This window comes from Elephantulus edwardii, unplaced genomic scaffold (assembly GCF_000299155.1).
Source record: "Elephantulus edwardii isolate Elephantulus edwardi_28Jun2011 unplaced genomic scaffold, EleEdw1.0 scaffold00028, whole genome shotgun sequence".
In the NCBI taxonomy this organism is placed as follows: domain Eukaryota; kingdom Metazoa; phylum Chordata; class Mammalia; order Macroscelidea; family Macroscelididae; genus Elephantulus; species Elephantulus edwardii.
Window position 1 is genome coordinate 9,738,238 of NW_006399778.1, and position 25,920 is coordinate 9,764,157.

The 25,920-nt window shown below is 54.4% G+C and overlaps 1 protein-coding gene across 1 annotated transcript in view; it reads left to right on the forward strand.

Moving 5' to 3' along the window:
* HSPG2 (heparan sulfate proteoglycan 2) overlaps nucleotides 1–25,920 on the forward strand; it is a 106,495-nt gene that overhangs the window by 79,487 nt on the left and 1,088 nt on the right. The window contains exons 48-94 of the mRNA XM_006883669.1: nucleotides 323–458; nucleotides 540–694; nucleotides 962–1,112; nucleotides 1,835–1,986; nucleotides 2,072–2,219; nucleotides 2,601–2,746; nucleotides 2,915–3,050; nucleotides 3,149–3,300; nucleotides 4,444–4,579; nucleotides 4,772–4,923; nucleotides 5,384–5,522; nucleotides 5,621–5,772; nucleotides 6,359–6,494; nucleotides 6,591–6,742; nucleotides 6,931–7,069; nucleotides 8,606–8,757; nucleotides 9,051–9,198; nucleotides 9,651–9,802; nucleotides 10,218–10,359; nucleotides 10,671–10,822; nucleotides 11,205–11,346; nucleotides 11,467–11,607; nucleotides 11,778–11,912; nucleotides 12,159–12,340; nucleotides 12,894–13,089; nucleotides 13,274–13,453; nucleotides 13,709–13,984; nucleotides 15,385–15,595; nucleotides 16,284–16,381; nucleotides 16,820–17,086; nucleotides 18,188–18,297; nucleotides 18,505–18,652; nucleotides 18,730–18,846; nucleotides 19,433–19,544; nucleotides 20,296–20,440; nucleotides 20,524–20,623; nucleotides 20,772–20,881; nucleotides 20,999–21,107; nucleotides 21,886–21,984; nucleotides 22,512–22,733; nucleotides 23,006–23,250; nucleotides 23,563–23,734; nucleotides 23,830–23,952; nucleotides 24,059–24,115; nucleotides 25,331–25,406; nucleotides 25,519–25,597; nucleotides 25,757–25,827. Coding sequence (XP_006883731.1) covers nucleotides 323–458; nucleotides 540–694; nucleotides 962–1,112; nucleotides 1,835–1,986; nucleotides 2,072–2,219; nucleotides 2,601–2,746; nucleotides 2,915–3,050; nucleotides 3,149–3,300; nucleotides 4,444–4,579; nucleotides 4,772–4,923; nucleotides 5,384–5,522; nucleotides 5,621–5,772; nucleotides 6,359–6,494; nucleotides 6,591–6,742; nucleotides 6,931–7,069; nucleotides 8,606–8,757; nucleotides 9,051–9,198; nucleotides 9,651–9,802; nucleotides 10,218–10,359; nucleotides 10,671–10,822; nucleotides 11,205–11,346; nucleotides 11,467–11,607; nucleotides 11,778–11,912; nucleotides 12,159–12,340; nucleotides 12,894–13,089; nucleotides 13,274–13,453; nucleotides 13,709–13,984; nucleotides 15,385–15,595; nucleotides 16,284–16,381; nucleotides 16,820–17,086; nucleotides 18,188–18,297; nucleotides 18,505–18,652; nucleotides 18,730–18,846; nucleotides 19,433–19,544; nucleotides 20,296–20,440; nucleotides 20,524–20,623; nucleotides 20,772–20,881; nucleotides 20,999–21,107; nucleotides 21,886–21,984; nucleotides 22,512–22,733; nucleotides 23,006–23,250; nucleotides 23,563–23,734; nucleotides 23,830–23,952; nucleotides 24,059–24,115; nucleotides 25,331–25,406; nucleotides 25,519–25,597; nucleotides 25,757–25,827 — 6,851 coding nt within the window. The remainder of the gene's footprint in view (nucleotides 1–322; nucleotides 459–539; nucleotides 695–961; nucleotides 1,113–1,834; nucleotides 1,987–2,071; nucleotides 2,220–2,600; nucleotides 2,747–2,914; nucleotides 3,051–3,148; nucleotides 3,301–4,443; nucleotides 4,580–4,771; nucleotides 4,924–5,383; nucleotides 5,523–5,620; nucleotides 5,773–6,358; nucleotides 6,495–6,590; nucleotides 6,743–6,930; nucleotides 7,070–8,605; nucleotides 8,758–9,050; nucleotides 9,199–9,650; nucleotides 9,803–10,217; nucleotides 10,360–10,670; nucleotides 10,823–11,204; nucleotides 11,347–11,466; nucleotides 11,608–11,777; nucleotides 11,913–12,158; nucleotides 12,341–12,893; nucleotides 13,090–13,273; nucleotides 13,454–13,708; nucleotides 13,985–15,384; nucleotides 15,596–16,283; nucleotides 16,382–16,819; nucleotides 17,087–18,187; nucleotides 18,298–18,504; nucleotides 18,653–18,729; nucleotides 18,847–19,432; nucleotides 19,545–20,295; nucleotides 20,441–20,523; nucleotides 20,624–20,771; nucleotides 20,882–20,998; nucleotides 21,108–21,885; nucleotides 21,985–22,511; nucleotides 22,734–23,005; nucleotides 23,251–23,562; nucleotides 23,735–23,829; nucleotides 23,953–24,058; nucleotides 24,116–25,330; nucleotides 25,407–25,518; nucleotides 25,598–25,756; nucleotides 25,828–25,920) is intronic.

Here is a 25,920-nt window from a genome sequence, read left to right on the forward strand (position 1 = left end):
TGTTCTTCCAGCCCTATCCCAGACAATATTCTGTTGTAATCCACAGAGTTTTTAGTGATAATATTTAGAAATAGATCCTTTAGGCCGTTCTTCTTTGCCTCAGTCTAGAAGCTCTATTAAAATCTGTCCACTTGGATGACACTGCTATAATTTAAAATACTAGTAACATAACTTCAAGGGTCACAGCAACACACAGACTGGCAGCGGGGCTGGCTTGTGCCCATCCTTGGCTCTGTACCTGTCCGTGTGCCCTCTGTCCTCTAACCCCAAGTCGGCAAGCCCTCTTGCACACACTGGTGGCTGAGTCGTCTCCCTGTGGCAGGCCCGATCAGAGCGCACAGACATCGCCACACTGCTCATCCCCGCCATCACCACTGCAGACGCTGGCTTCTACCTCTGTGTGGCCACCAGCCCTGCAGGCACCGCTCAGGCCCGCATCCAAGTGGTCGTCCTTCCAGGTGAGGGCCTCCCAGGGCTGGGAAGTGGGGAGAACTAGCCAGGCTTCCAGTGAGGCCTATTTACACCACCCTGGCCCCCAGCCTCAGGTTCCAGCACACCGCCAGTCAAGATTGAGTCCTCGTCCCCTTCTGTGACTGAAGGACAGATGCTGGACCTCAACTGTGTGGTGGCAGGGCAGGCCCATGCCCAGGTGACATGGTACAAGCGAGGGGGCAGCCTCCCTCCTCACGCCCAGGTATGAGGGTCCCTGAGCCCGAGGCGGGGGATCTAGAGGTGCAAGGCCCTGATCAGGCATAGCTGTGCACAGGGAGAGGTTCCACGCTGTCCAGGAGCTTTCCTCAAGTGGGGGCCAGGTCCTTGGTCTTTCCATTCTCGACTTCTATCAGGGAGAGGCACAGAGCACCACCTGATGGGTGTTTGGTAAATTAATCACAGAGGTTCAAAGGGAATGGCGACAGCAGCCCGTTTCCGGACCTTACATCTCTTCCTCTATCTGATCCAGGTCCATGGCTCCCGGCTGCGGCTCCCCCAGGTTTCACCAGCTGATTCTGGAGAATATGTATGCCGAGTGGAGAGCGAATCCGGTCCTAAGGAGGCCTCCATCATTGTCTCTGTCCTCCATGGTGCCTATCCAGGTCCCAGTTATACCCCAGGTGAGGAGCCAGATGGGGCTGGGCAGGGACTGAGGCCGTTCTTCACAGGGATGGTGCCATGGTCTCCAGGTGCGTGAGAACAAGATGGAGCAGGCTTTGACCCTCCACTTCCTGCTCAGATGGGAAGGCAGGCCACCCGTGGGGATTACATTGATCTGACTTACTTAGGGTCCCTTGGTGAGGAGACTGTTTTCAAACTTTGTCCAGAAGCAGGAGTGCAGGGTTGAACAGTGAGTGGGGAGTTGGACTAGCCTGGATTCAAATACTGATATTGGTGCTTATTAGCTTTCTGGGCCTCCGTTTCCCCATCTGTGAAATGAAACAATATGTCTATGAGGCTGTAGCACAGTTTAAATGAGATGATGCCAATGTCAAGTGCTTTCTGAGCACAAAGGTGTTGTCTCATTATCAGCTCTTCCTGGCACCAATCTAGGCATTAAATCTCCTTGGTTCCCTGCAGGCCAGAGCTGACTTAAGATCATGGAGCAGAAAGACATGGGTAGGGACGTGGACTTCAAGTCCAAGTTGAAGGCGGGAGAGGTGAGGAGGGGTCTGGCAGGCCATATTGAAGCAGAGCATGGTCTGAACCTCATAAAGGCCTTTCTGCCTCCTAAGCTCGAGTCCTAGCCCAGACCTCTACCCAGAGTGGCAGGACTGGAGAACGTAGGAGCCCAGGCCTCTGAGCCAACCCCTTTGTCCCCTAGCTCCTGGTGGAGCCCCAGCTCCTGGAGGTTCCCAGCCCATCCGCATTGAGTCCTCCTCATCTCACGTGGCTGAAGGGCAGACCCTGGATCTGAACTGCGTGGTTCCTGGCCAAGCCCATGCCCAGGTCACTTGGCACAAGCGTGGGGGCAGCCTCCCCGCCCGACACCAGGTACAGCAGCTCCTTGGGCTGGCCTGCTGGAGGGGTTGCATGGGACCTCTCTGGCCCCTTCCTAACCCACCTTCCTCCCATCCAGACCCACGGCTCGCTGCTGAGGCTACACCAGGTGTCCCCCGCTGATTCGGGCGAGTACATGTGTCGAGTGGTCCTTGCCTCTGGGCCTGTGGAGACCTCTGTCCTGGTCGCCATTGAACCCATTGGTTCCAGCTCTGGTACCATCCCTGGTGAGTGGCTCCCAACCAAAGGAAAAGCTGGAAGAGGCTTGAGGGCCTTTGAGAGTGGTGAGGACCAAGTGATCTCATTCCTTGGTGAACTTGGGGCAGGAGGCCAGAGTTGAACACTGACTTGGGTTCAAATCCTGACTCTAGCCCTTGGAAGCCTTGAGCAAGTTATTTGTTCGGTGCCTCAGTTTTCAGTCATAGTCCTCTTATCATGTGTCTTGCCCCACCTTAATCACCCTCATCTCACTCCTCTCCACCCTTGTCTTCTTGCCAGCCAACTCAGGCCACTCCCACCACCCAACAGACATACCAGGAGCCTGGCCTCCCACGGCAAGGCTGAGCTGGCTCTACTCTCACCCCGCACCCCTCTGTCTGCAGCCCCAGGCCCAGTCCCACCTGTCAGGATTGAGTCCTCATCCTCCACAGTGATCGAGGGGCAGACCTTGGATCTGAGCTGTGTGGTGGCAGGGCAGGCCCATGCCCCTGTCACATGGTTCAAGCGTGGAGGCAGCCTCCCTGCCCGACACCAGGTATACCAGAAATGTGGCAGCGGGGACAGACAGGGTCAAGTCAAGAGTGGGAGGCATGTAGTTGTGGGCATCCCTTTGACCCCTGAACTGAGAAGCTGCACTTCTCAGCTCAACTATCTTCTGGGCTCTGGAAACCTCCCTCTCACACCCTTCCTCATGGCTGCCCAGGTCCGCGGCTCCCGCCTCTACATATTCCAGGCCTCCCCAGCTGATGCGGGCGAGTATGTGTGCCGGGCCAACAATGGTGTAGAAGCCTCCATCACGGTTACTGTAAGGTCATCCCAGGACACCTACTACCCCTACCGTGAGTGGGGTCACCAGCCTGAGTCAGGAGGGAGGACAGGGATAGTGGGAAGAGCTTCAGAGAACTATAGAGTGACCTGTGACTGCCTCATCCCCCAGCCTCAGGAGACTCCCAGCCCATCCGCATCGAGTCCTCTTCTTCACAAGTGGCCGAGGGACAGACCCTGGATCTGAACTGCGTGGTGCCTGGGCAGGCTCATGCCCAGGTCACATGGCACAAGCGTGGGGGTAGCCTGCCCATCCAGCACCGGGTATGGAGCTGGTAGATGGAAAGCCCAAGAGGAGAAGGGGCCTCAGGGTGGAGAGGGGTGAGGGGTGCTCAAGACTCCTCCATAGCAGGGAAACCTTGGCCTCATTGCCGTGGTGGGAGCCCAGACTTCAGGACCAGCCAGCTCTGAGGTGAATCTCAATACCCCCAGTCATTAGCTGTGTGACCTTGGTCAAGCTACCTAACTTCTCTGTGCCATAGTTTCAGCTTCTATAAAATGGGAGTAATAGTAAGAGTGTACCTTGTGGCAGTTGTCATAAGGATTATGTAAGTTAATTTTTTTTATATAAATTAATTCGTATCCAAAATATTCAGTGCTCTGGCTCATAGAAAGTGCTTTGAGCTATTATTAATACTACAATACCATTAGTTATCATTATGTCATATTTTATCTGATTTAGGGAGCTCTGGTGGCTTGGTGGTAAGGAGTTGCAGAGCCAACCCAAAGCCTCACTCTTCTGATCCACCAGGTGCTCTACGAGAGAAGATGGGTGAACTCCTCCCACGCAGTTTACTGCGTCTGAAATCCCACTGGCTGAAGGGTCAGCCATGAGTTGATTCCAGCTCAATGATAACAAGAACAATTTTGTAGAATGTAGACATTTTGTTTGCCAAATGTACCACTATTTTATGTACCTCTAGCAGGATCGGCATCCACTCCCTAAACAACACGCCTCTGGAAACTCTTATGAACTTTGATAAATGACGATAGTTCTAGAAAGGCTTCAGGCCTTTTGTTCATAGTGTAGTTATGTGATCTACTTGACAGCAATCAATAACAACAACAACAACAACAAGGAAACAAAAGTTGCCATTTATAATTATAAGAGGATTATATTTCTTTCCAATTTGTAATTGGAGGATGACTAATTATTAGATGCTTCTTGACTTGGGTGATAGTAAATGTATCTCAGAATGGAGTGTGGTATTCATGTTGACCCAGCCCCTGGTAGCAACAACTCCTGCCTACCACCTCACTCCTGGAATGAGAACTCCCTCCCCAGCCCCTAAATAGACAGAGAAAGGAGCCTGGAGCTGGTGGCCAACTTAGAGGAGAGAGTGAGACACGGCTGTAAATTGCTGGTCCAGGGGTCCTCTGAGAATCTCCTCTGACCTTGCCCTTCAGATGCATGGCTCAATGCTGAGGCTGTACCAGGTGTCCCCTGCTGACTCGGGCGAGTACGTGTGCCGTGTAGTGGGAGGCTCCGTACCCCTGGAAACCTCAGTCCTGGTCACCATTGAGCGTGCAGGCTCTATCCCTGGTGAGTGACGGTGGTGGGAAGGAGGGCTGATGACCCAGCCCAGGGCCCCCCAATCCAGTAGTGGCAGAATCCAGAGGACAAACCCCGACTCCACCTCCCATAAGAGGAGTAGTCTTTGCTTCCACCACACCCATCTGTTCTCCTCCCCTGGCCCCATCACACCAGGGAACTGACTCTGTCCTCTGTGCCCAGGGGTCAGCGTCACCCCCCCAGTGCGGATTGAGTCATCTTCCTCACATGTGGCCGAAGGGCAGACCCTGGACCTGAACTGCCTCGTTGCTGGGCAGGCCCATGCCCAGATCACGTGGCTCAAGCGGGGGAGCAGCCTCCCTGCTCGGCACCAGGTAGGACTTTATTGGCTGCAGAATAAAGGCTTTAAATCAGGCACATTTGAGTTCAAGGGCTGCTCTGCCACTTGTCTGCTTGATGATCTTAGGCCAGTGATTTTCCAGATCTTTGGTTTTCCTCATCTGTCAACTGGGTTTTCCTCATCTTTCAACTAGGTTTTCCTCATCTGTCAACTGGGTTCGCACTGCCTAGCTCATCTATCCCATAGCATGCATGCCAGCAGATACTGATCTAATCTTTCATTTCTTCCTGCTGCTAAATCCCAGTGTTCCCTGGCAGGGATAGGGTGTCAAGCTGGATTGATTCCTGATGTCCAACTGCCCCCTCAAGCCTAGGGCAGAAATTGAGAGTGTCATGACCTAGAAGCGCATCCATCATGTTTAGGTGGCTGGGAAGGGACCGGGAGCCTGGCCATGTACCCAGTGTCTGAGCCTGCCTCCCTCCTGCCCCACCCAGGTACTCGGCTCGAGGCTTCGGCTGTCCCAGGTGACCCCTGCCGACTCTGGGGAGTACGTGTGCCGTGTGACCAGCAGCTCAGGCACCCAGGAGGCCTCAGTCCTTGTGACCATCCAGCAGCGCCCAAGTCCCCCGCACTGTGAGTGTCTCAGGGTTGTAGCAAATGACAGGGGCTCTTAGAGGCCCATCTCTGCCCTCAGCGGCTCCCACACCCTTCCTTCTATCTCTCCCTCCCAGTCCAGGGCGTTGTATACCCTGTCCGCATTGAGTCCTCCTCAACCTCCATGGCCAATGGACATACGCTGGACCTCAACTGCTTGGTGACCAGCCAGACCCCCCACACTATCACCTGGTATAAGCGTGGGGGCAGCTTGCCTAGTCGGCACCAGGTAGGGAGCCAGCAAGCAGGGCGCACCAGAAGTGATGCAAGTCAGGGGCTCTCAGCACCATGCTCAGGGCTCATTCAGTCATTCAGCAAATACTGAAGGTCTTTGCTGGTACGCCTTCACCAGTGTTGAGGATGCACAGAGGAGTCCCACTGTCCTCAGTTGAAGGCTGTATTTTAGCTGAACATTTTACAGTTTACTCATGTGCTAACTTTCTTCATTCTAAGTCCTGTGCTGGCCACAGAGGACCTAGAATTGAACAAGGCCTTCAGGGAGCCATGTTCCAGAGTGGAGGCAGACAGCAGGGTGCCAGCACCATGTGTGACAGGAACACAGAGCTTTCTGGAGAGCTCACGGGCAGGAACAAGACTGAGACTGGAGGAGACATTGGCTTCCAGTCTGGAAATGGTCCATGTCCCCTGCCTGAGGTTTAGGCTGGCTAAAAGAGAGTTCTAATGGAGACTGTGGGCCCCTCTCAACCTAAGTCTAGCCCCACGAATCAGAACAGCTCCCAGGATCCAGTGGGAGACAGCAGAAGCATCTGAGATGCACAGGTGCCACCTGCCCACTGACACTTACTCTTCATCAGATTGTGGGCTCCCGGCTACGGATCCCCCAGGTGACGCCTGCAGACTCAGGTGAGTACGTGTGCCACGTCAGCAATGGTGCCGGCTCCCAGGAGACCTCACTCATAGTCACCATCCAGGGCAGCGGCTCCTCCCATGGTGAGTGTAAAAGAGAACGAGAGGAGGCAGAAGGCTTCCTGGTGCCATTCCTGGTGTCTGACTTGGGCTGTGTCTTCTGTTCCTTTCCGTCCCTAGTGCCCGTTGTCTCCCCACCAATCAAGATTGAGTCCTCATCCCCCACAGTGGTAGAAGGACAGACCTTGGATCTAAACTGTGTGGTTGCCGGGCAGCCACAGGCCACCATCACATGGTACAGGAGAGGAGGCAACCTTCCTGCCCGATACCAGGTACAGAGTAGAACTGGGCAGTGGGGTGGGACCCCTTCCTCCTGGGGTGGGCAGTGTTGGTGACCCCGATGGGCAGCTGGGAACCCTAGGCCTGTCCTCTCCCTGTCCTGTGAAGACAGGGAAGCTGGGAGGAGACCTGAGCCAGTTGTTGATCTATAGCCCCTGGACACCCTCCTTCATCCCTCCAGGCCCATGGCTCCCGCCTGCGTCTGCACCAGCTGTCCGTAGCTGACTCGGGCGAGTACGTGTGCCGAGCCAACAACAACATTGACGCCCTGGAGGCCTCCATTGTGATCTCTGTCTCTCCCAGCACCAGCAATCCCTCTGGTGAGTCCAGCAAGGGCCTCAGGATCACAGCAGGGAGGCCCAGTTACCGGTGCTCCTGGACCAGAAGGCTTTTCAGAATCTTCAGACCCAGCGGTGGTCCAGGCAGGGACTCAGTGGAAAGATAGGTTCAGATTCTGGCCGCACCATTCAAGGATCCAAACAGACGCCTCTCCTCTCATGGATCGCAGGAACGCCAGCCACACATGTGGCAATTCAGAAGGGAGCCTTGGCAGTACCATGGTTAAGTGCTCAGTTAGCTCAGCGGCTAACCAGTAAGCTGCTTGAACTCATCCAGTGTGTCTCCTTGGCAGAAAGAAAGATCTAGCAGTCTGCTCCCATAAAGACCACAGCCTGGACAATTTTGTGGGAGCAGTTCTGCCCTGTTGCATGTGGTCACTGTGAGTTAGAATCAACCTGACAGCATACACAACCACAGTAGCTGATTCGTGTATAGGGCAGTGCTGAGATGCCAAGTGCTTACTGCTGTTATCACTATAGAAAGGGTTCATGTGCTCACCTATTAACCACAGGGTTGGGGGTTCCACCAGGCACCCAGTGACGCCTCAGAAGAAAGGCCTAGTGAGCTACTTTAGAAAAACACACAAACCAACAAACCAGCCTTATGTCAAAGTGTCGTGGCATCAAGACCTTCTGCAGCCGTAGAGGCAGGGCGAACCCAGAAATGATTGTCCTGAGACAGCTTTAAACCTTAAACCAGTAGTATCCCTGAAGTCTCCTTTAAACCAAGTACTAGTTGAGCTAGGATTCTGAAGCTCCATTTCACATACTTTGGACATGTGGCCAGGAGGGACCCAGTCCTTGGAGAAGGACATCATGCTCGGAAGGGTAGAGGGACAGCTCAGAAGAGGAAAACCTTGGATGAGATGGATTGATAATAGTGACTGGGGCAATGAGGGTAGGTGTGTCGGACTCAGTGAGATTGGCTCAGAAGAGGGCCAGGTTCAGAGCTGTTGTACATGGGGTCGCTATGGGTTGCAGACAACTCGATGGCACATAACATTAACAGTTGAGTTTAACTAGTGAAGAGTGTCTGCCTTAATAATTGTTCTCTTTTAAAAACTCTGTGGAATTAAACAGATTACAAAAGATTATATAGGAAACTAATATTGATAATGATTAATATCTAATAATAATAGAGGCAGTGAAGGTATGTTAATAGGAGAGGAATAATACAGAAAAAAGGGGGTTAGAATGGTTTCACGACTTGAAGAGTGTGATCGGTGCACTGAATTGTGTATAAAGAAATGTTGAGTTGGTGCAGGTTCTGCTGTGTATATTCTTAACAGCAACACAGTAAAGAAAATGAATACACAGGAAGGGCTGTGGAGCACAATTCCACTCTGACACACGTGGGATCTACATGACTTAGAATCGATTGGACAGCACTTGGTTTTTGCTTGTTTCTGTTATTATTACCCAGAGGAGAGGGGTTTCAAAGGCCAGGAATCCCACCATCCCAGTTATTCCCAAACCTGACTATGTCCAAAGCCTGCAGCTGCTTCTTCTATGCCATAGGCCCTGGTGGTAACCAACCCATCAGAATTGAGTCGTCATCTTCACAAGTGGCGGAGGGGCAGACGCTAGACCTCAACTGTGTGGTCCCTGGACAGGCCCATGCTCAGGTCACATGGCACAAGCGTGGAGGTAGCCTCCCCGTTAAGCATCAGGTACATGGGGCAAGGGATGATGGGAGAGCCATGGGGGGTTAGGGACTGGCTCGGGGGCAAGGGATGACGGGAGAGCCGTGGGGGTTTAGGGACTGGCTCGGGGGCAAGGGATGACGGGAGAGCCGTGGGGGGTTAGGGACTGGCTCGGGGCCTTTCCCTCCAACTACTGCCTAGGAAGGAAGCTAGGGAGCCCCTGGAGTACAGTGCCCCCCTGAGCCCAAAGTTAGACCCTATACCTAGATCCTCAGATGGGAAGTTTACTCTTGTCTGTCTGCCCATCCTGTCCTGCTCAGATTCATGGCTCGTGGCTGCGCCTATACCAAGTGTCCCCAGCTGACTCTGGCGAGTACATGTGCCGCGTGGTGGGCAGCTCTGGCCCTCTGGAGGCTTCAGTCCTGGTCACCATTGAGGCTTCCAACTCCGGTGCTGGTGGTGTTCCTGGTGAGAGTCCCTGCAGGGGGCGGCAGGGAAAGAGCGAGGTTCAGTAGAAAGAAATGCTTCTTGAATCATGGCTCTTCTTGGTGGGTCAGCTGGAGAGACCTCAGGAGCCAGGATAAGACTCTGACCCGGAGGCAATGCTCCTCATCTCTGTGAGCTCGGACTTTGTTGTGTGGCCCATATGGGCTTGAGTCCAGCTGTTCTGCTTGGGGGTACCTGGCTTGGCAGTCAGTATCATTGGAGATGGAGAGGAGATGGTGGGCTGTTGCCTAATGTGGAGACTCCACCCTCTAGATGAGCTCAGCTACTCCAAGACTCGGTGGAGGGACAGAAAAGTGGAAGAGAATTGGAACTTCTCCTTAGCAGACTTGGTCTGAACCTCTGGGCACCTGGGGAGGGCCTGAGGGCACAGGGTGGAAATCTCAATCCTCTGACCCCCTCTCCCTGTCCCTTAGCCCCTGGAGGAGCTCTGCCCATCCGGATTGAAACCTCATCTTCTCGAGTGGCTGAAGGCCAGACACTGGATCTGAACTGCGTGGTCCCTGGCCAGCCCCATGCCCAGGTCACGTGGCACAAGCGCGGGGGCAGCCTGCCCACCCGGCACCAGGTACAGGGCTGGAGAAGGCAGGTTGTGGGTCTCTATCTGGGCAGTCAGCCTGGATGCAGGCAGATAGGAAGATGGGCCCAGTGACTGAGGCTTGGGAAGAACTGGAGCAGGAGTCAGAAGGTCAGGATCGGGCTGGGCACAGCAGGGCCACTAATGGTCCCTCAGCACCCTCGTGCAAACCAGCAAAAAGCACCGCTTCCTCAGGGCGCTCCACTTCCTCCTCCCAGAAACAACCACTGTAATAGAATTACATTGTGCTTGTCTGTGGTGTTGGAGGGAGCCTGCTGGAAAGGATGGAACCTCCCTAACTGAGCATGGTAGTACTGGGACACGGGTATCAGAGGGCTTGGCCATTTGAAGGCCTTGTCTGACCTCCCAGCTCTCCCCTGTCCACTCTCACCCCCACCCTTGTCAGGTCCATGGAACCTTATTGAGGCTCAACCAAGTGTCCCCCGTGGATTCCGGCGAGTACTCGTGCAAAGTGACTGGCAGCTCAGGCACCCTGGAGGCCTCTGTTCTGGTCACAATTGAGGCTTCCAGCCCAGGCCCCATTCCAGGTGAGTGACAGGAAGCAGTGGGCAAGCCTGGGACGCAGGCCTGGAGCCCTTCCTGGTCTTGTTCCTCAACATCCAAGCAGGATTTGCTTTTCCTCCATCCTGTCCTATGGCCCCTACTGTGTCCCCTAATCAGGAGAGCTTCAGCATAGCATCCTGGTCCCCGAGGAAGAGAATACCTTTTAGGTTCAAGGAGCCCTGGCTGTGTCAAACCCTCAAATCCCGGAGAACCACAGTGGCAGTCAGTGCCACCCCTTGTCTCTGACACCCACCCCCAGGAGCTTTGCCTCTCTCATCTACCCCTGTATTCACAGCCCCCGGACTGGCTCAGCCTATCTACATTGAAGCTGCCTCCTCACATGTGGCCGAGGGTCAGGCGCTGGACCTGAACTGCGTGGTGCCCGGGCAGGCTCATGCCCAGGTCATGTGGCACAAGCGTGGGGGCAGCCTGCCCTCCCAGCATCAGGTATAGGGAACGGGATAGGGCAGGTTTCGGGGCAGGCAAGGTGTGGCCTGCAGCTGCCTTCTGTATGCCAAACCTCAGGCTATCCCCAGCCTATTTGGAGAGTGTAGGGAATACAGTGCTTTGTGTAGACTCCATCTCCTTGAGTTGAGAGACCTGGATGTTGCCCCTACTTCTGCTTCTAGATCACTTACTGGCTTTTCATTTCCTCCTCTGTAAAATGAGTGGGTTGGATTTCTAGGGAAGCTATGAATGAAGCTTCTTCATTCACCATCGTTGGAGCCCTGAGCTCCTGAGTCCACGGCAGGACTTGAATACTAGCAAAGTCGGGTTTGGGGTGTGTCTCAATGTGTGGCCTTATGGCTGGCCTATCCTGCATTGACAGACCCATGGCTCCCAGCTGCGGCTCCACCAAGTCTCTCCTGCCGATTCTGGCGAGTACGTGTGCCAAGTGGTTGGTGGCTCGGGCCCTGAGCATGAGGCTTCCTTCACGGTCACAGTCGTACCCAGCCCTGGATCCTCCTACCGTGAGTGTGGGGCCTGCATGGTGGGGCTGGGAGGAGAGGACCCTGGAGCCCAGACAGGGCTCCCACTGGTCAGGCCACCCCACCCTTGCTGAGCCCAGCCCTCTGACCCCCTGTCCCCAGGCCTCCGGAGTCCTGTCATTTCCATTGACCCACCCAGCAGCACTGTGCAGCCAGGCCAGGATGCCAGCTTCAAGTGCCTCATCCATGATGGGGCATCCCCCATCAGCCTGGAGTGGAAGACCCGGAACCAAGAGCTGGAGGGTGAGCTGGTTGAGAATGGGGAAGGATGGGAGGCTAGAGTGAGGGTATGACATGAGCAGAGCCAGAAGCCTGGGTAGCAAGGGTTAGGGTAGAGGTACTCCAGCTGGGAGTGCCTTATAAGGAGGAGCTGCAGCCAGGGCTGACCACGTCCTCCTCAACCAACTCCACAGACAATGTCCACGTCAGTCCCAATGGTTCCATCATCACCATTGTGGGCGCCCGGCCCAGCAACCACGGTGCCTACCGCTGTGTGGCCTCCAACGCGTACGGAGTGGCTCAGAGTGTCGTGACCCTCAATGTACACGGTGAGGAGGGTCATCCATACAGGAGTCTAGCCCAGATTCCAAGCTCAGAACCCCAGGTTTCAATCTGCACTGTCACTGACTCTCACCTGTGACTTTAGATATGCTCATTCCGTGAGCCTCAGTTTCCACGTCGGTTCAGTGGGAAGACTGCTGCCAACCTGGGAGTTCCTGTGATGGGGTCTGTAGTGGTGTGTTTGACCAAGGGAGCCCTGTCTGTGTCTCAGTGGTTGTTGTTCCTCCAAACAGGGCCCCCATCTGTGTCTGTGCGCCCTGAGGGCCCTATTAGGGTGAAAGCCGGAAAGTCTGTCACCCTGGAGTGTCTCACCTCGGGGGAACCCCGCTCCTCGGCTCGTTGGACCCGCCTTGACACCCCCAATAAGTTGGAACAGCGGATATATGGGCTCGTGGACAACCACATGATGCTGCAGGTGAGGCACAGCTTCCTTGCTGAGCAGAGAGAGGCCAGGACTCTTCTGGTCTGGGTTTAAGGCCTACTCCAGGGCCCAGCCTGGGGCGAAAGTGTAAAAGAAGCTTAGATGGGCAGGCAGGTAATGACCAGATGGAAGGAGAAAGGAAAAGAAGCCGTAGATGGATAAGTAGATAGATTGAATTGCAAGATGAAGAGAAAATAGAAGGTAAATGGAAGATGGGAAATAAGAGAATTGTCAGAAGAGTGGATAGATGGGTGGATGAGTAAACGGATAGGTGAATGGATAGTTGAGTTGATGAGTAGATGAACAGGTGGATGCATCAATGGGTAAGTGAATGGTTGAATGAGTAGATAAATGAAGGACAGATGAGTGGAGGGGCAAGTAGCTCAATAGCTGACATTAAGGCTATCAGAACAAGCAAGACGAGCCCCAGTGCCCAGTCAGATGGGACACCAAAAGTGAAGAGTCAAAAGAAGAGAGTAAAACCCAGTGAGAGCTGGAGACTGATGCCCTCAGCACCCACGTAGCCAACCCCCTCGCTTTCTTCCAGATTTCATCAGCCAAGCCATCCGATGCAGGCACCTACGTGTGCCTAGCACAGAATGCACTAGGCATGGCCCAGAAGAGGGTGGAGGTGATCGTGGACATGGGCATCGCAGCCCCAGGAGCCCCCCAGGTGCAGGTGGAAGAAGTCGAGCTGACTGTGGAGGCAGGACACACAGCCACGCTGCGTTGCTCAGCCACAGGTGTGGATGTGGCAGGCAGAGCTGTGGTGCCGGGGACATAAGATTGGCAGATGTTGCTGTCTCTTAGTAGTGCCCACGCAGAGCCCTCTATGAAGGGACAGGATTCCTTGGGACCACTTCCCTATCCTCATTCACCATCCAGTCCCTAGGCAGCTGGGTGACCTCTGCCATCTTCTGCTCACAGGAAACCCTACGCCCACTATCCACTGGTCCAAGCTGCGCTCCCCATTGCCTTGGCAGCACCGGCTGGAAGGCAGCACACTGATCATCCCCCGCGTAGCCCAGCAGGACTCGGGCCAGTACATCTGTAATGCCACCAACTCTGTCGGGCATGAGGAGGCCACCATTGCCTTGCACGTGGAGAGTAAGGAGCTTATGCCCTGAGCTTCCCTCCTCACTTTGCATAGAGGTCTTAGAACCCTATCCAGAGGGCCCCCCGCACCTCATGCCGCATGCCTGCCCTCATCAGAAACTTGTAGTAATTCAAAACCTTTGCTTTCCTCATCATCAGCTCTCTAGGCTCCCTTGTTCTTTGCCAGCTCACCTGGATCCAGTTATCTGCTCCCTCCCTGACCTCTGCACTTGCTGTGCCCTCATTTCTTTGTTTGCTTTGCATCAGGTCCCCCATACGCCACCACAGTCCCAGAGCATGCATCAGTGCGGGCAGGGGAGACAGTACAGCTGCAATGCCTGGCCCACGGGACACCACCCCTCACCTTCCAGTGGAGCCGTGTGGATGGCAGCCTCCCGGCTCGGGCAACAGCCAGGAAGGAGCTGCTGCGCTTTGAGCCTGCCACTCCTGAGGACTCCGGCCGCTACCGCTGCCAGGTCACGAACCGGGTGGGCTCAGCAGAGGCCTTTGCTCAGCTCACCGTCCAAGGTGAGCACCCCACAGGTGTCAGACGTGGTCACCGTCCCTGCGGGCTCTGAGCTCTTATTCAGGCACAGGCGCCGTGGGACCCACACTTCAGTGAGAAGACCTCCCTCTGTTGTGTTATTGTTGTCAGGTGCCATCCAATCATTTTTAGCAAACAGTGGCTGCCAGGCCGAGGTTTCTTGAAGCAGAAAAGCCTGTGGCTCACAGGTTAAAAGCCTGGACTCTCGAATTCAAAGCCCAGCTTAGTCATTTTTCTCTGTCTAATCCAAGCTGTTGTGTATCATAGAGCTGGAACTGACCCATAGCAGACCCCTCAAAGGGTTTTTAGTTAATCACTTGGGAGGAGATTGTCCATCCTCCCACAGAGCTGCTGGTAGCCTTGAACCACATGCTTTTGGTATTGCAGTTCAGCTTCTTGCCACTAGGCCATCAGAGCTGGAGAGGGTTAAACCAGGCTACTCCTTGGAGGCAAAGATTCTGGGGCTTCGTCTGACATACTTTGGGCATGTTGCAAGGAGGGACAGGTCCTTGGAGAGGGACATCATGCTTGGTAGGGTAGAGGGACAGTGCAGGAGGGGAAGACCCTCTATGAGGTGGATTGATTCAGTGACTGGGGTAATCGGGATGGGTGTGTCAGAGGCAATGTGATTGGCACAGGATAGAGCAGGGTTTAGGGCTGTTGTACATAGGGTCACTGTGAGTCGCAAACGACTCGACGGCACATAACAACAACAGCAGCAGCAATCCTAGCTGAGTCATTTAATCTTTGGGCCTGTTTCCTCATCTATAAAGTAGAGAGAATAGTGTTTACAAAGTGAGAAAACTAGCACATATTATTGTCCTGGACAGTTGAATCAGAACTGACCCACAGCTTATACTCCAGCCGATTTTCAGAGGCAGTTTAATTACACAGAAGGAGATTGCCCATCCTACTCCCATACAGTGAGTTCAAACCACATGCCTTTGGGATTGCAGTGCAGCTCCTTACTACTAGACTACCAGAGCTCCCTTCAGCACATAGTAGACAGTTACTGGGATTAGTACATTTGCACCTACCTTCTCTACCGCTGCCCATGTCAGCATTACTGCTATGGCCAAGTCTCTGAGCTGGAATAATCTTTGTTATCTTTCCTTAAAATGTCTGAGGCTTTCCAGGTCTGACCCCTTCGCACCTTCTTAGGCTGCCCTCCCCTCTCAAAGGCCAGAGGGCTTATGGAAGCACCAAGCACATAGCACAGTCCTTCACAGACTCTCAGAGATGTTTATTGACTGACTGCCAAGTGAGCAGAGGAATGAATCTACCGGTAAAAGCCCTCTTATTCTGGTCAGAGAAGCTACCAGAAGAACAAGGGGGCTTGCTGAGGGGCATCCAGAACAAGATGTACGCACACACATGGAGCTGTGTCTCTGTCCTGCAGGGTCTCTGCCTGTCAACTATCCTCCCGTCACCAACGCCCCAGCCGGCGCCTCGCCCACCGTACAGGTGACGCCTCAGCAAGAGACCAAGAGCATCGGGGCCAGTGTGGAGTTCCACTGTGCAGTGCCCAGCGACCGCGGCACCCAGCTCCGATGGTTCAAGGAAGGGGGTCAGCTGCCTCCAGGCCACAGCGTGCAGGATGGGGTGCTGCGGTACGTGGGGACAGGGGCAGGACTGGGCTTGAGCACCCCAACCAAAGCACATAGCAATCCAACTTATAAAACCTAACCTGTGAGACTTGGCATGAAGCAGCATCCTTGGGCAAGGCTCTTCTCCCTCAGCCTCAGTTTTCTCAACTGTACAGTGGGTTCTAGGAGGAAGGCGTGAAATGATCTAAAAAGCACTTTGCACAGTAGACAGTGACCGATATTTGTGCTATTATTAAAGGAAAGAAACAGGCTTTGAGCTCAGAAATATACGATGACCTCCAGTGTCAGCCGTGTCACTTGATGCCTGTGATCTTGAGCTCCAGATCCTAAGGGTTTTGTCTGTAAAGATGGTGTAGGAACGCCCACCCTGCCTGTAGTAAAACCTGGCAAAGCCAGAATCTGTCTATGATGGAAACCTGTCAGAAAAGGAAAATTCAGATACTTTCCACGAAAATGAATGATAACAAAAAGGGGAGCTAAGACTGCACCCTGTCAAAGGAAGAAAACTTGTGAGACCTGAAAAAGCAAGGTAGTGCCATCACATCCCACCTTTCCCAGCTCTCACTACTGTCTTCCCTAACTGTGGTTACTGGGAGACAGTGCACGGTGTTCTGATCTGTAGCAGCTTGGAACGCTCGTTCAAGTGTAAAGCTGTGTCAGTTATTTTCACTTATTGATGCCTTCTTTACAGAATCCAGAACTTGGACCAGAGCTGCCAAGGGATATACATATGTCAGGCCCATGGACCGTGGGGACAGGCCCAAGCCAGTGCCCAGCTGGTTGTCCAAGGTAGGAGGATGGTTTAGGGATCGCTTGAGAGAGCAGGGGACAGAGATGAGAACGGAAAGGAGTAGAGGGCTTGGGTGATGTTCCCCAGGCAGCCCTTAGATGCATGAGAATAAAGAGAAGTATTGGGACGCACCATCCGCATGTCTAGCATAGAGTAAGAGAACTTGATAAACTTAGCACAGGGAAGGCAGAAGAGCAATGAGTGGGATGAGCAGTGGGGCATCAGGGGAGCTGATGAACACATGAGTCAGTGGACGCATGCACAAATAAGTGCAAGGGCGAATGAGTGAGTGTGGTAATGAGTGAAGGTGTGAAAAAGTGAATGAAGAAATGAATGCCTTGGGCTCTAGTGACCCTTTCCAGGCAGCCTGCAGACTCTGTGGGGCCGGGCCTGAGGCAGGCTGACCTCACCCATCCATCCATCTCCCCCTGCCCTAGCCCTGCCCTCCGTGCTCATCAACATCCGGACCTCTGTGCAGACCGTGGTGGTCGGCCATGCTGTGGAATTCGAGTGCCTGGCGCTCGGTGACCCTAAGCCCCAGGTGACCTGGAGCAAAGTTGGTGGGCGCCTGCGGCCTGGCATTGTGCAGAGTGGAGGCATCGTCAGGATTGCCCACGTGGAGCTGGCAGATGCAGGACAGTACCGCTGCACCGCCACCAATGCTGCTGGCACCACCCAGTCCCACGTGCTGCTGCTCGTACAAGGTAAAGGCCAGCGGGGACCTGGGTGGGGCTTGGGGGTGGGCAGGAGATCAAAGGGAGTGATCACAGGCGCTGGCTGGAGTTTACAGAGCAAGAGCTCCGCCTTCGGCCAACACTGAGCCCAGCGTGGGACATCTAGAGGATAGAGGATACCACGGCCTCACCCGGGGACTGGGTAGCTCGAGTGATTTTTGATTAACTGCTAACCTAAAGGTTGACTGTTCAGACCTATTCAGTGGTTCAGTGGAAGAAAGGCCTGGCAATCTGAACACTGAAGAAAACTCTGTAGAGCCATTTGCCTTAAACCACATGAGGTCACTCTGACTCGGAATCAACAACAACAGAGTTTTTTGTTTTGTTTTGGTCTTTTAAATAATTTTTTTCATTGTTGAAACAGTAGGGTTTTCTAGTCTTCAAGTACAAGCACCTGCCCTAATATGGGTGACCTGCATGCAGCCCAGCCCAGTCTGATGACAGAAATATAACTTAAACATGAATAGACATAAAACAGACTGTAAAAAAGGATAGAGGACCAAAAAACCAAAATCAGTGTTTTTTTTTCAAAAGCAATTCCTTTTTACCTCAGGCTCTGTTATTTGCTCCAAACCAACTCAGTGCCGTTGAATCCCTTCACAGGTCCCCAAAAGGCTATGTTCTGCCCAAATTGGGGCCCTCCTGGAACCCCCCTCCCATTATTAGCTCCTCACCTGACTCTGAGAAATAAGAACAGTGTTGAGGTCCAATGATGATTGATTTTATAAAACGTAATGAATGGGAAAGATTGCATGATAGACAATATGAATGAAAAATAGTGTGCAACACAACATATATGAACTTTGTAAGCAAACCAATATTAAATAAAATAAAAAATTTAAAAAAAAAGAGTGCTGAGGTCTCAGGCTCTGTGGCCACATGGACCTGTCCCCAAACTCCACATCCAGGAATGAACATCCACTTTGCCCCCTAAAGCCACAGTTTGCTCATCTGTAAGATGGGGATGCAGCACCTCCCTCTACAAGATGAGCAAGATTAAGCAGATTAAGGGACAGTGCTAAACAAACAGCAGCCCTTTTCATGCTGACCAGTGTGTCTCCTCTGCACCAGCCTTGCCCCAGATCTCCACGCCCACAGAGGTCCGTGTGCCTGCTGGATCCGCAGCCGTCTTCCCGTGTATGGCCTCTGGCTACCCCACTCCTGACATCACCTGGTCCAAGGTAAATGCTGAGCAGAGGATCAGTGGGCATTTCAGAGGGGTGGGGAACAGTTTATAGCCATCTCTGTGCCCCTAGGACCTGGCACAAGGCTTAACACAGACTAAATATTTGCTGAATGGAGCCCTGAAAGTGACCCTGAACCAGGGATAGAGACTGACCCTTGGGAGGTGAGGGCCGAGGCCACGTTCAAGTGCTCTGTGTTTGCAGCTGGATGGCAGCCTGCCACCCGACAGCCGGCTGGAGAACAACATGCTGATGCTGCCCTCGGTCCGACCCCAGGATGCAGGCACCTACGTCTGCACTGCCACCAACCGCCAGGGCAAGGTCAAAGCCTTTGCCCACCTGCAGGTGCCAGGTAAGGCCCACCCCGGACGTGGGCAGCGTCCTCTCTCCCAGGTGGGCATCTCCTCTAACTAACCCCTCTGCTGGCAGAGCGGGTGGTGCCCTACTTCACACAGACCCCTCACTCCTTCCTGCCGCTGCCAACCATCAAGGACGCCTACAGGAAGTTTGAGATCAAGATCACCTTCCGGCCTGACTCAGCCGACGGTAAGCAGGATAGGAGCTGATTTGGGGGCTAACCTGGGGAAGGGATTTCATGGGGTAACCAGCTTTAGTAGTCCTAAGTCCTGTCCACTTGCCCAGCAGCACCTTGGGCCTGCTGGGCCTCCCTCTCTTCACACCTTTTCTGTCCTCTGTCCCTGCACCACTGTCTTGAACCTCCATGAATCTCCCTCTGCCATTGAGACATCCATATCCAGCCTCTTGTCCCCTTCTACTGCCACCTCTGCTCCCTCCTCCTCTGTTTCTCTCTGACTTTTTACCCTCTCCTCCCCTCTCTCTCATCCACCTCCTCTCATCTCTCGGGTCTCTGCCTGCCACTGTCCAGGCCTCCTTCTCTACTCGGGTGAGTCTCTGCCTCTTTCTCCTCCTTCAGGTAGACTGTGTGAATGAAGCACATTCCGCTTTTCTCTGGGGGCTCCCAGCAAGGCCCTGGCTGTGTGTGCTTTGCCGAAGTGGGGGCAGGAGGTTAGAATGGGAAGATGCAGAGAACAGCCAGGGTCCTGTCCAGGGGCCGGGACGTAGGGAACCTCACTGCAGGATGGGTGGTCCTGACCCACTTGTGCCTGCCCAGGGATGCTGCTGTACAACGGGCAGAAGCGGACCTCAGGGGGCCCCACCAACTTGGCCCACCGGCAGCCTGACTTCATCTCCTTTGGCCTCGTGGGCGGAAGGCCCGAGTTCCGGTGAGACCCTCGTCCTCTCATTCACAGGAAGGAAGAGCTGTGAGAAGGATAGAAAGGCTAGAAGTCAGGCATCCACTACCCAGGGCTGAGGGGTACAAAGGCAGTCGCAGAACAAAGGGGAGATGAGGTCTGTGCCCTTGGTGATTGTGATCATGTGATCTGCTGGAGTAGACGCAGTATGCCAGTCAGATGGACGAAGCAGCCTTAGACGTGTATGAAATGGGCAGAAGCACTCCGGGGCTGAGGGGCTGCTTGTAAGTGTGGCTGCCGCACGCCCAGCGTCACTCATTCATTCTATAGCCATTTCCTCACCACTTCCTCTGTGCTGGGCACTGATGCCGAGAGCAGCAGAACAGAGAGAGAGCCCTGGCACTTGTAGGAAATTGTGTTCTAGTCAGCAAAACTAACTGTAAACAAAGACATTTCTGAGAAAGGAACTGTGAAGCCAAGTGATGGCTGGGATGCTCGAGCCAAGGGGTTGGAGCCCTGGGGGCTTACCTGGAAGAGCTCCCCAGAAAAAGAAGTGGGACTCAAATTCCTTGCCGTGGGGGGGGGTGGTTGTGGGGACATTAGCGATGGAGTGAACAGAATGAGAAGACATGGCAGGGGTGAGGACTGGAGAAGTCCTGGAGCCAATACTGCGAGAACTTGTGGCATTTTTCCTCTGAGGTGCCTTTGGTTAGAGTTCATCCCCAACCCTTCTTACAAACTCCCTCTCCACCTTCTGCCTGGACCCCACCCTATGGAGCAGGTTTGATGCAGGCTCTGGCATGGCCACCATCCGCCACCCCACGCCACTACCGCTGGGCCAGTTCCACACCGTCACCTTGCTACGCAGCCTCACCCAGGGCTCCCTGGTTGTGGGTAACCTCGCTCCGGTTAATGGGACCTCCCAGGTAAGACCCAGTCCCTGCTTGTATTCCCAGCCCCCAATCCCACCCAGCCACAGCCTGCTGTTACCCGCTCTCTCTTCCCCCAGGGCAAGTTCCAGGGCCTGGACCTGAATGAGGAGCTCTACCTGGGTGGCTATCCTGACTATGGCGCCATCCACAAGGCTGGGCTGAGCAGTGGCTTCGTGGGTGAGCCCCTCCCCACTCCCAGCCGATCTATGTTTCACCAGGCTGCTGGCAGAGCCCATGGCAGCCCGAGGGGACACTGGAGGTGTACGCTGGGGCATGGCAGGCTTCCCAGGACCTGTCTTTGATCATCCTGCCTGCCCTCCCCCAGGCTGTGTCCGGGAACTGCGCATCCAGGGCGAAGAGATCATCTTCCACGACCTCAACCTCACGGCACACGGCATCTCCCACTGCCCCACCTGCCAGGACCGGCCCTGCCAGGTGACCCCACACACGCTACCTAACCTCCTATCCCCTGGCCTCACCTGTCACTGTCCCTGTTGGCATTGTGGGAGGGCTGGGGCTTTCTTGGCCTGACCTCTAGGGACCACTTTGCAGAATGGAGGCCGGTGCCAGGACTCGGAGAGCAGCAGCTATGTGTGCCTCTGCCCGGCGGGCTTCACCGGGAGCCGCTGTGAGCACTCGCAGGCCCTGCACTGCCACCCAGGTATGCACCCACCCTGCCCATTCCTGGCACCTCGGGGACCTAACTCTGCCCAGTTGCTGCCTCATCCACTGCTCCCCAGGAATGTTCCCTACTCTCTCACTCTTACCCCAGTACCACCCTACCCCTCCCATGTGCATACTCCACTTCAACTCTGCCGTTGTCACCAAATACCGCTCCTACTGCTGCCACTCTGGTACTCTACTCCCAATCTCTGCTCCATGGGCACCTCCCACCTCCCCATCTTATTGTCCAATTCCCCCTCCCCCTCCCCCTTCCCAATTACCTGCTGCCTGGGTAATTATTATCCTTAAAGAATTATCCAGAAGGTCTCATTCACACAGCCGACTCACACAGCCCACCACCACCACCCTCCCCAATGCTCCTGTTAGCCCTGCCTAGCCGCATTGGGCCCCACCCCTGCTGTAATCTGTTTCTCTCTCTTTGCTCTCAGAATCTCTGAGTGGTACAAATGTTTAAGCTAAAAAGTCTGTCGTTCAAACCCACCCAGAGTCACTTCAGAAGAGAAGGACCTAGGGATCTGCTTCCAGAAGGGCAAAGCCTTGAAAGCCCAGTGGAATCCTGTCCTACTCTCTGCACACAAGAGTCGTGACTCAGCAGTGACTCCACCTTCTTGCCCAGCTCCTGACATCGCCCTCCCAGCTGGCATGGTTTTAGTTTAGCACAGGCCCCCAGAGTGGGGTACGCAGGCCCCCTTCTAGGAGGACCCTACCCTCACTAGAGCCACCTCAATGTTCTCATTGGTCTTTGCTCTCCCCAGAGGCCTGTGGGCCTGACGCCACCTGTGTGAACCGGCCGGATGGTCGAGGTTACACCTGCCGCTGCCACCTGGGCCGCTCAGGGACGAAGTGTGAGGAAGGTGAGTGGAGCCAGGACTGAGACTCCCCCAAAGCCTCCAGGAAGGCGGGGAAATGAGGAAGGGATGCCCTAAGACCTCTCAGGTCATGTTGTTATGTGCCAGCAAGTCCATTGCAACTGATAGTGAAAAAGAAGACAAAGTAGAGCTTCCTCGAAAGGCTTCCTGGGCTGGTATCCTTTACAAGAATGGATCACCAGGTCTTTTCTTCTGCAGAACAGCGGGTGGGGTCTCACCACTGGCCTTTCAGTTAGCAGCCAAGCACTTAACCCCTGTGCCACCAGGGTCCCTGTGATGGACCGTGCAGGTGATAAGCTATTTCTAGAATTTGAGAGTCCCAAAGTCACCTTGCAAAGTTCTGCCCGGCCTGAGCTTGTTAACTCTGATCTTCCCGGGTTAGTCTGCCGTGCTAGGTGCAGGGGCTCCAGCACTGTTGGTCTTGAGGTTCTGATACTGTTGTGGGGGTAGGTGGGGGCCCATGAATATTTCTGACACCCCCATTGCCCCTGGCTGAGTTGTGAATGCTGCAGGTGTGACAGTAACCACCCCCTCCATGTTGGGCACCGACTCCTACCTGGCATTGCCTGCTCTCACCAACACACACCATGAGCTGCGTCTGGATGTTGAGTTCAAACCGCTGACACCAGACGGAATCTTGCTGTTCAGCGGAGGGAAGAGTGGGCCTGTGGAGGACTTTGTATCCCTGGCGATGGTCGGTGGGCATCTGGAGTTCCGCTACGAGTTGGGCTCAGGTAAGCACTGGGCAGCAAATGGAGATGGGCTTGTGGATGTCAAGCCCTGTGTGTCCACCTTTGTTCCTCACAAATAAAGGAGGCTCAGAGGAATAAGCTAAAGAGGCAAACCATTTCTTCTCCACGTGTGATGTGACTTGAGGCTTGTCCTCTCTGAGCCTCATTTGGAAGCCAGGGGGCCTATGGGACTCTCCCTGTCTGTTACGTCCCTGTGGGTGCTGGGGTGGGGTGGGTTCACCTGTGCGTCCAGCTCTATCTGGTATCCTCCCCAGGCCTGGCTGTTCTGCGCAGTGCTGAGCCCCTGGCCCTGGGCCGCTGGCACCGCGTGTCTGCAGAGCGTCTCAACAAAGACGGCAGCCTGCGGGTGAATGGTGGACGCCCTGTGTTACGTTCCTCGCCGGGCAAGAGCCAGGGTCTCAACCTGCATACCCTCCTCTACCTGGGTGGTGTGGAGCCGTCCGTGCCGCTGCCCCCTGCCATCAACATCAGCACTCATTTCCGTGGCTGTGTGGGCGAGGTGAGCACCCGCCTCGAGAGGACAAATTGAGGAAGAAAGGGCATGCAACTGGGCCCCTTCTCCTGTAGCCCTAAAGCCCTGGGGTCACATCTTTCACCAGTCTGAGCCTTGATGTTCTCATCTGTAAAATGGCCATAATTACATTTAGTGTGTTCTAAGGACTGATCATATTGATGATGATCTTTGTATACACAGTAGGCACCCATTTTTTTTGCCTGCCTAGCCATCCTTAGAGATTCCAAGAGCCAACTTGGGCTCCCAGCTACCCTTTGCTATAGTCTGCTGATGCACCCCTGGCCTCTGTCTCCACAGGTGTCAGTGAATGGAAAGCGGCTAGACCTCACCTACAGCTTCCTGGGCAGCCGGGGTATCGGGCAGTGCTACGACAGCTCCCCATGTGAGGGCCAGCCATGCCAGAATGGTGCCACATGCATGCCCACTGGCGAGTATGAATTCCAGTGCCTGTGTCAGGATGGCTTCAAAGGTGGGTGAGCCCGCTCACAGCTTCACGAAAGAGGGGAGGGCGCAGTCAGCAGCAGCTCCTGGCCACGCTCACCCCGCCACTGCCCTGTGCCACAGGAGACCTCTGTGAGCATGAGGAGAACCCCTGCCAGCTCCATGAGCCCTGTCTGCATGGGGGCACCTGCCAGGGCACCCACTGCCTCTGCGCCCCTGGCTTTTCTGGGCCACGCTGTCAACAAGGTAAATCAGTTCTCACTTCTCTCTGCCTCCATGCTGGGCCCTGGAGCCACACAGAGTGCCCGCTGGCGTCTGTGCCCACCAGCTAGACTCTGCTCTTCCCCCACAGGTCCAGGACATAGCCCAGCAGAATCTGACTGGCATCTTGAAGGCAGTGGGGGCAATGGTATGTACTTGCTATAGACAGCCAGAGAAGCTGTGTAAACAACACTCACTGGGTACACATGAAGCCTAACAGCCAGCTTGTGATCCTGGCCTTCCACTGACTAGGAAAAATCCCTTCATTTCTCTGAGCTTGTGTCCCCATCCATCATATGCAAGCTTCACAGCCTGCCTCACCTTTTGTGTGCCACGGGCCTAGGCAACCAAACAAGGAGTCACTGCAGATGTGGACTCGAATACTAAACCAGGACAGAGCCTGGCAGAAAGGGTTGTTGGTCACCTCATCAGCTGCACAAAATCAAATACACGGGATTTCCAAGGAAACCAGTTAAACCTAAGTAAGATTGTCAAAGGGAGCTCGCGTGGCCTAGTGGGTAGGGAGTTGGTAACTGCCAATTGAAAGGTGGGTAGTTCAAATCCACCGGCTGCCCCATGCAAGGAAGATGAGCTTGCAGTTGAAAACCCACTGGAGGGTCAGCTGTGAATTGATTCTGAGTTAGCAGTAATGAATGAAGTTGAATGTTTAAAAGATACTTTTAAAAATTGCTTATTTATGATATATGACTTCTTTATCGGCACATTAAAGAATAAGGTCCAGTAATGCAATGTGGCCTAATGGTAAGACACTGTACTGTGATCCTAAAGGCACATGGTTTGAATCCACCAGCAGTTCAACAGGAGAAGGGTGGGCAGTCTCCTTTCATGCAGTTTACTGAAAACCCACTGGAGGGTGAGCTGTGGGCCAGTTCTGACTCAAAGACACACAACTAGTGATGATCAACAGTGATCTGAGGGGTCTACATCCAGCACCTTCTGTGTGATAAGTAAATGTGTGTGGCTTCTATTAGTGACAGTCTCAGGTCGGGCTACTGTGACTGGTTGCTAACTTTTAATGGAAGTATAGATGTCATTTCCCCCCCAATACAAGTTCACAAGCTAGAAAGCCACACCCACTGCCTTCAAGTTCATTCCGACTCAGCAACCCCTGGGACCAAGTGGACTTACCCCCTACAGCTTCCATGCGCCCTTTACAGACATTCCCATGGAGTGGCTGGTGGGTTTGAACCACTGACCTTTTGGGTAGTTATCCACTGTGCTATAGGGCTCCTGTGTCCAAGTTCACAGACTTTTCTGAACTCTGTCCCTGATTCCTTGACATCTGGTGAGCCGAGGGTTGCTGGGCACTCTAGTAGAGGTCTCACCAATCCCCTTCCCACAGATGCCCCTGGGCAGTATGGCGCCTACTTCCATGATGGTGGCTACCTTGCCCTCCCTGGCCGCATCTTCTCTAGAGGGTGAGCTGGGCATTGGGAGAACCAGGGGGCCCAGCAGGACAGAACCCAGGGAGGTGGGAAGGGCTTCTGGAGTGTTGGCCTCTTTGCCCCTCACCTGCTGCACCCCTTGCAGCCTGCCTGAGGCACCTGAGACCATCGAGCTGGAAGTGCGGACCAGCACTGCCAATGGCCTCCTGCTTTGGCAGGGTGTGGTGAGTGACCATTGCGGCTGGAGTCTTGGGGATCCTGGGGGGAAGGAGGTCGGCCCCTTGGTGGCCTGGGCAGTGGAGAAGGAGGAGGGTGAGGCCACAGCTATGGAGGCCCCAGCTGTCCAGACTGGGGACCCAGGAGACCCTGTGCTTCCCTGGCAGATGGGTGGGAAGGCCGGCCAAGGCAAGGACTTCATCAGTCTCGGGCTGCAGGATGGACAGCTTGTCTTTAGGTGAGTGGTCCTGGCACCCTAGCCCATCATCTCTCCCACTCTCCTCCAGTGGCCTTCTTTCTCACCAGCCCCACGGTTCCTCCCGTGGAAACC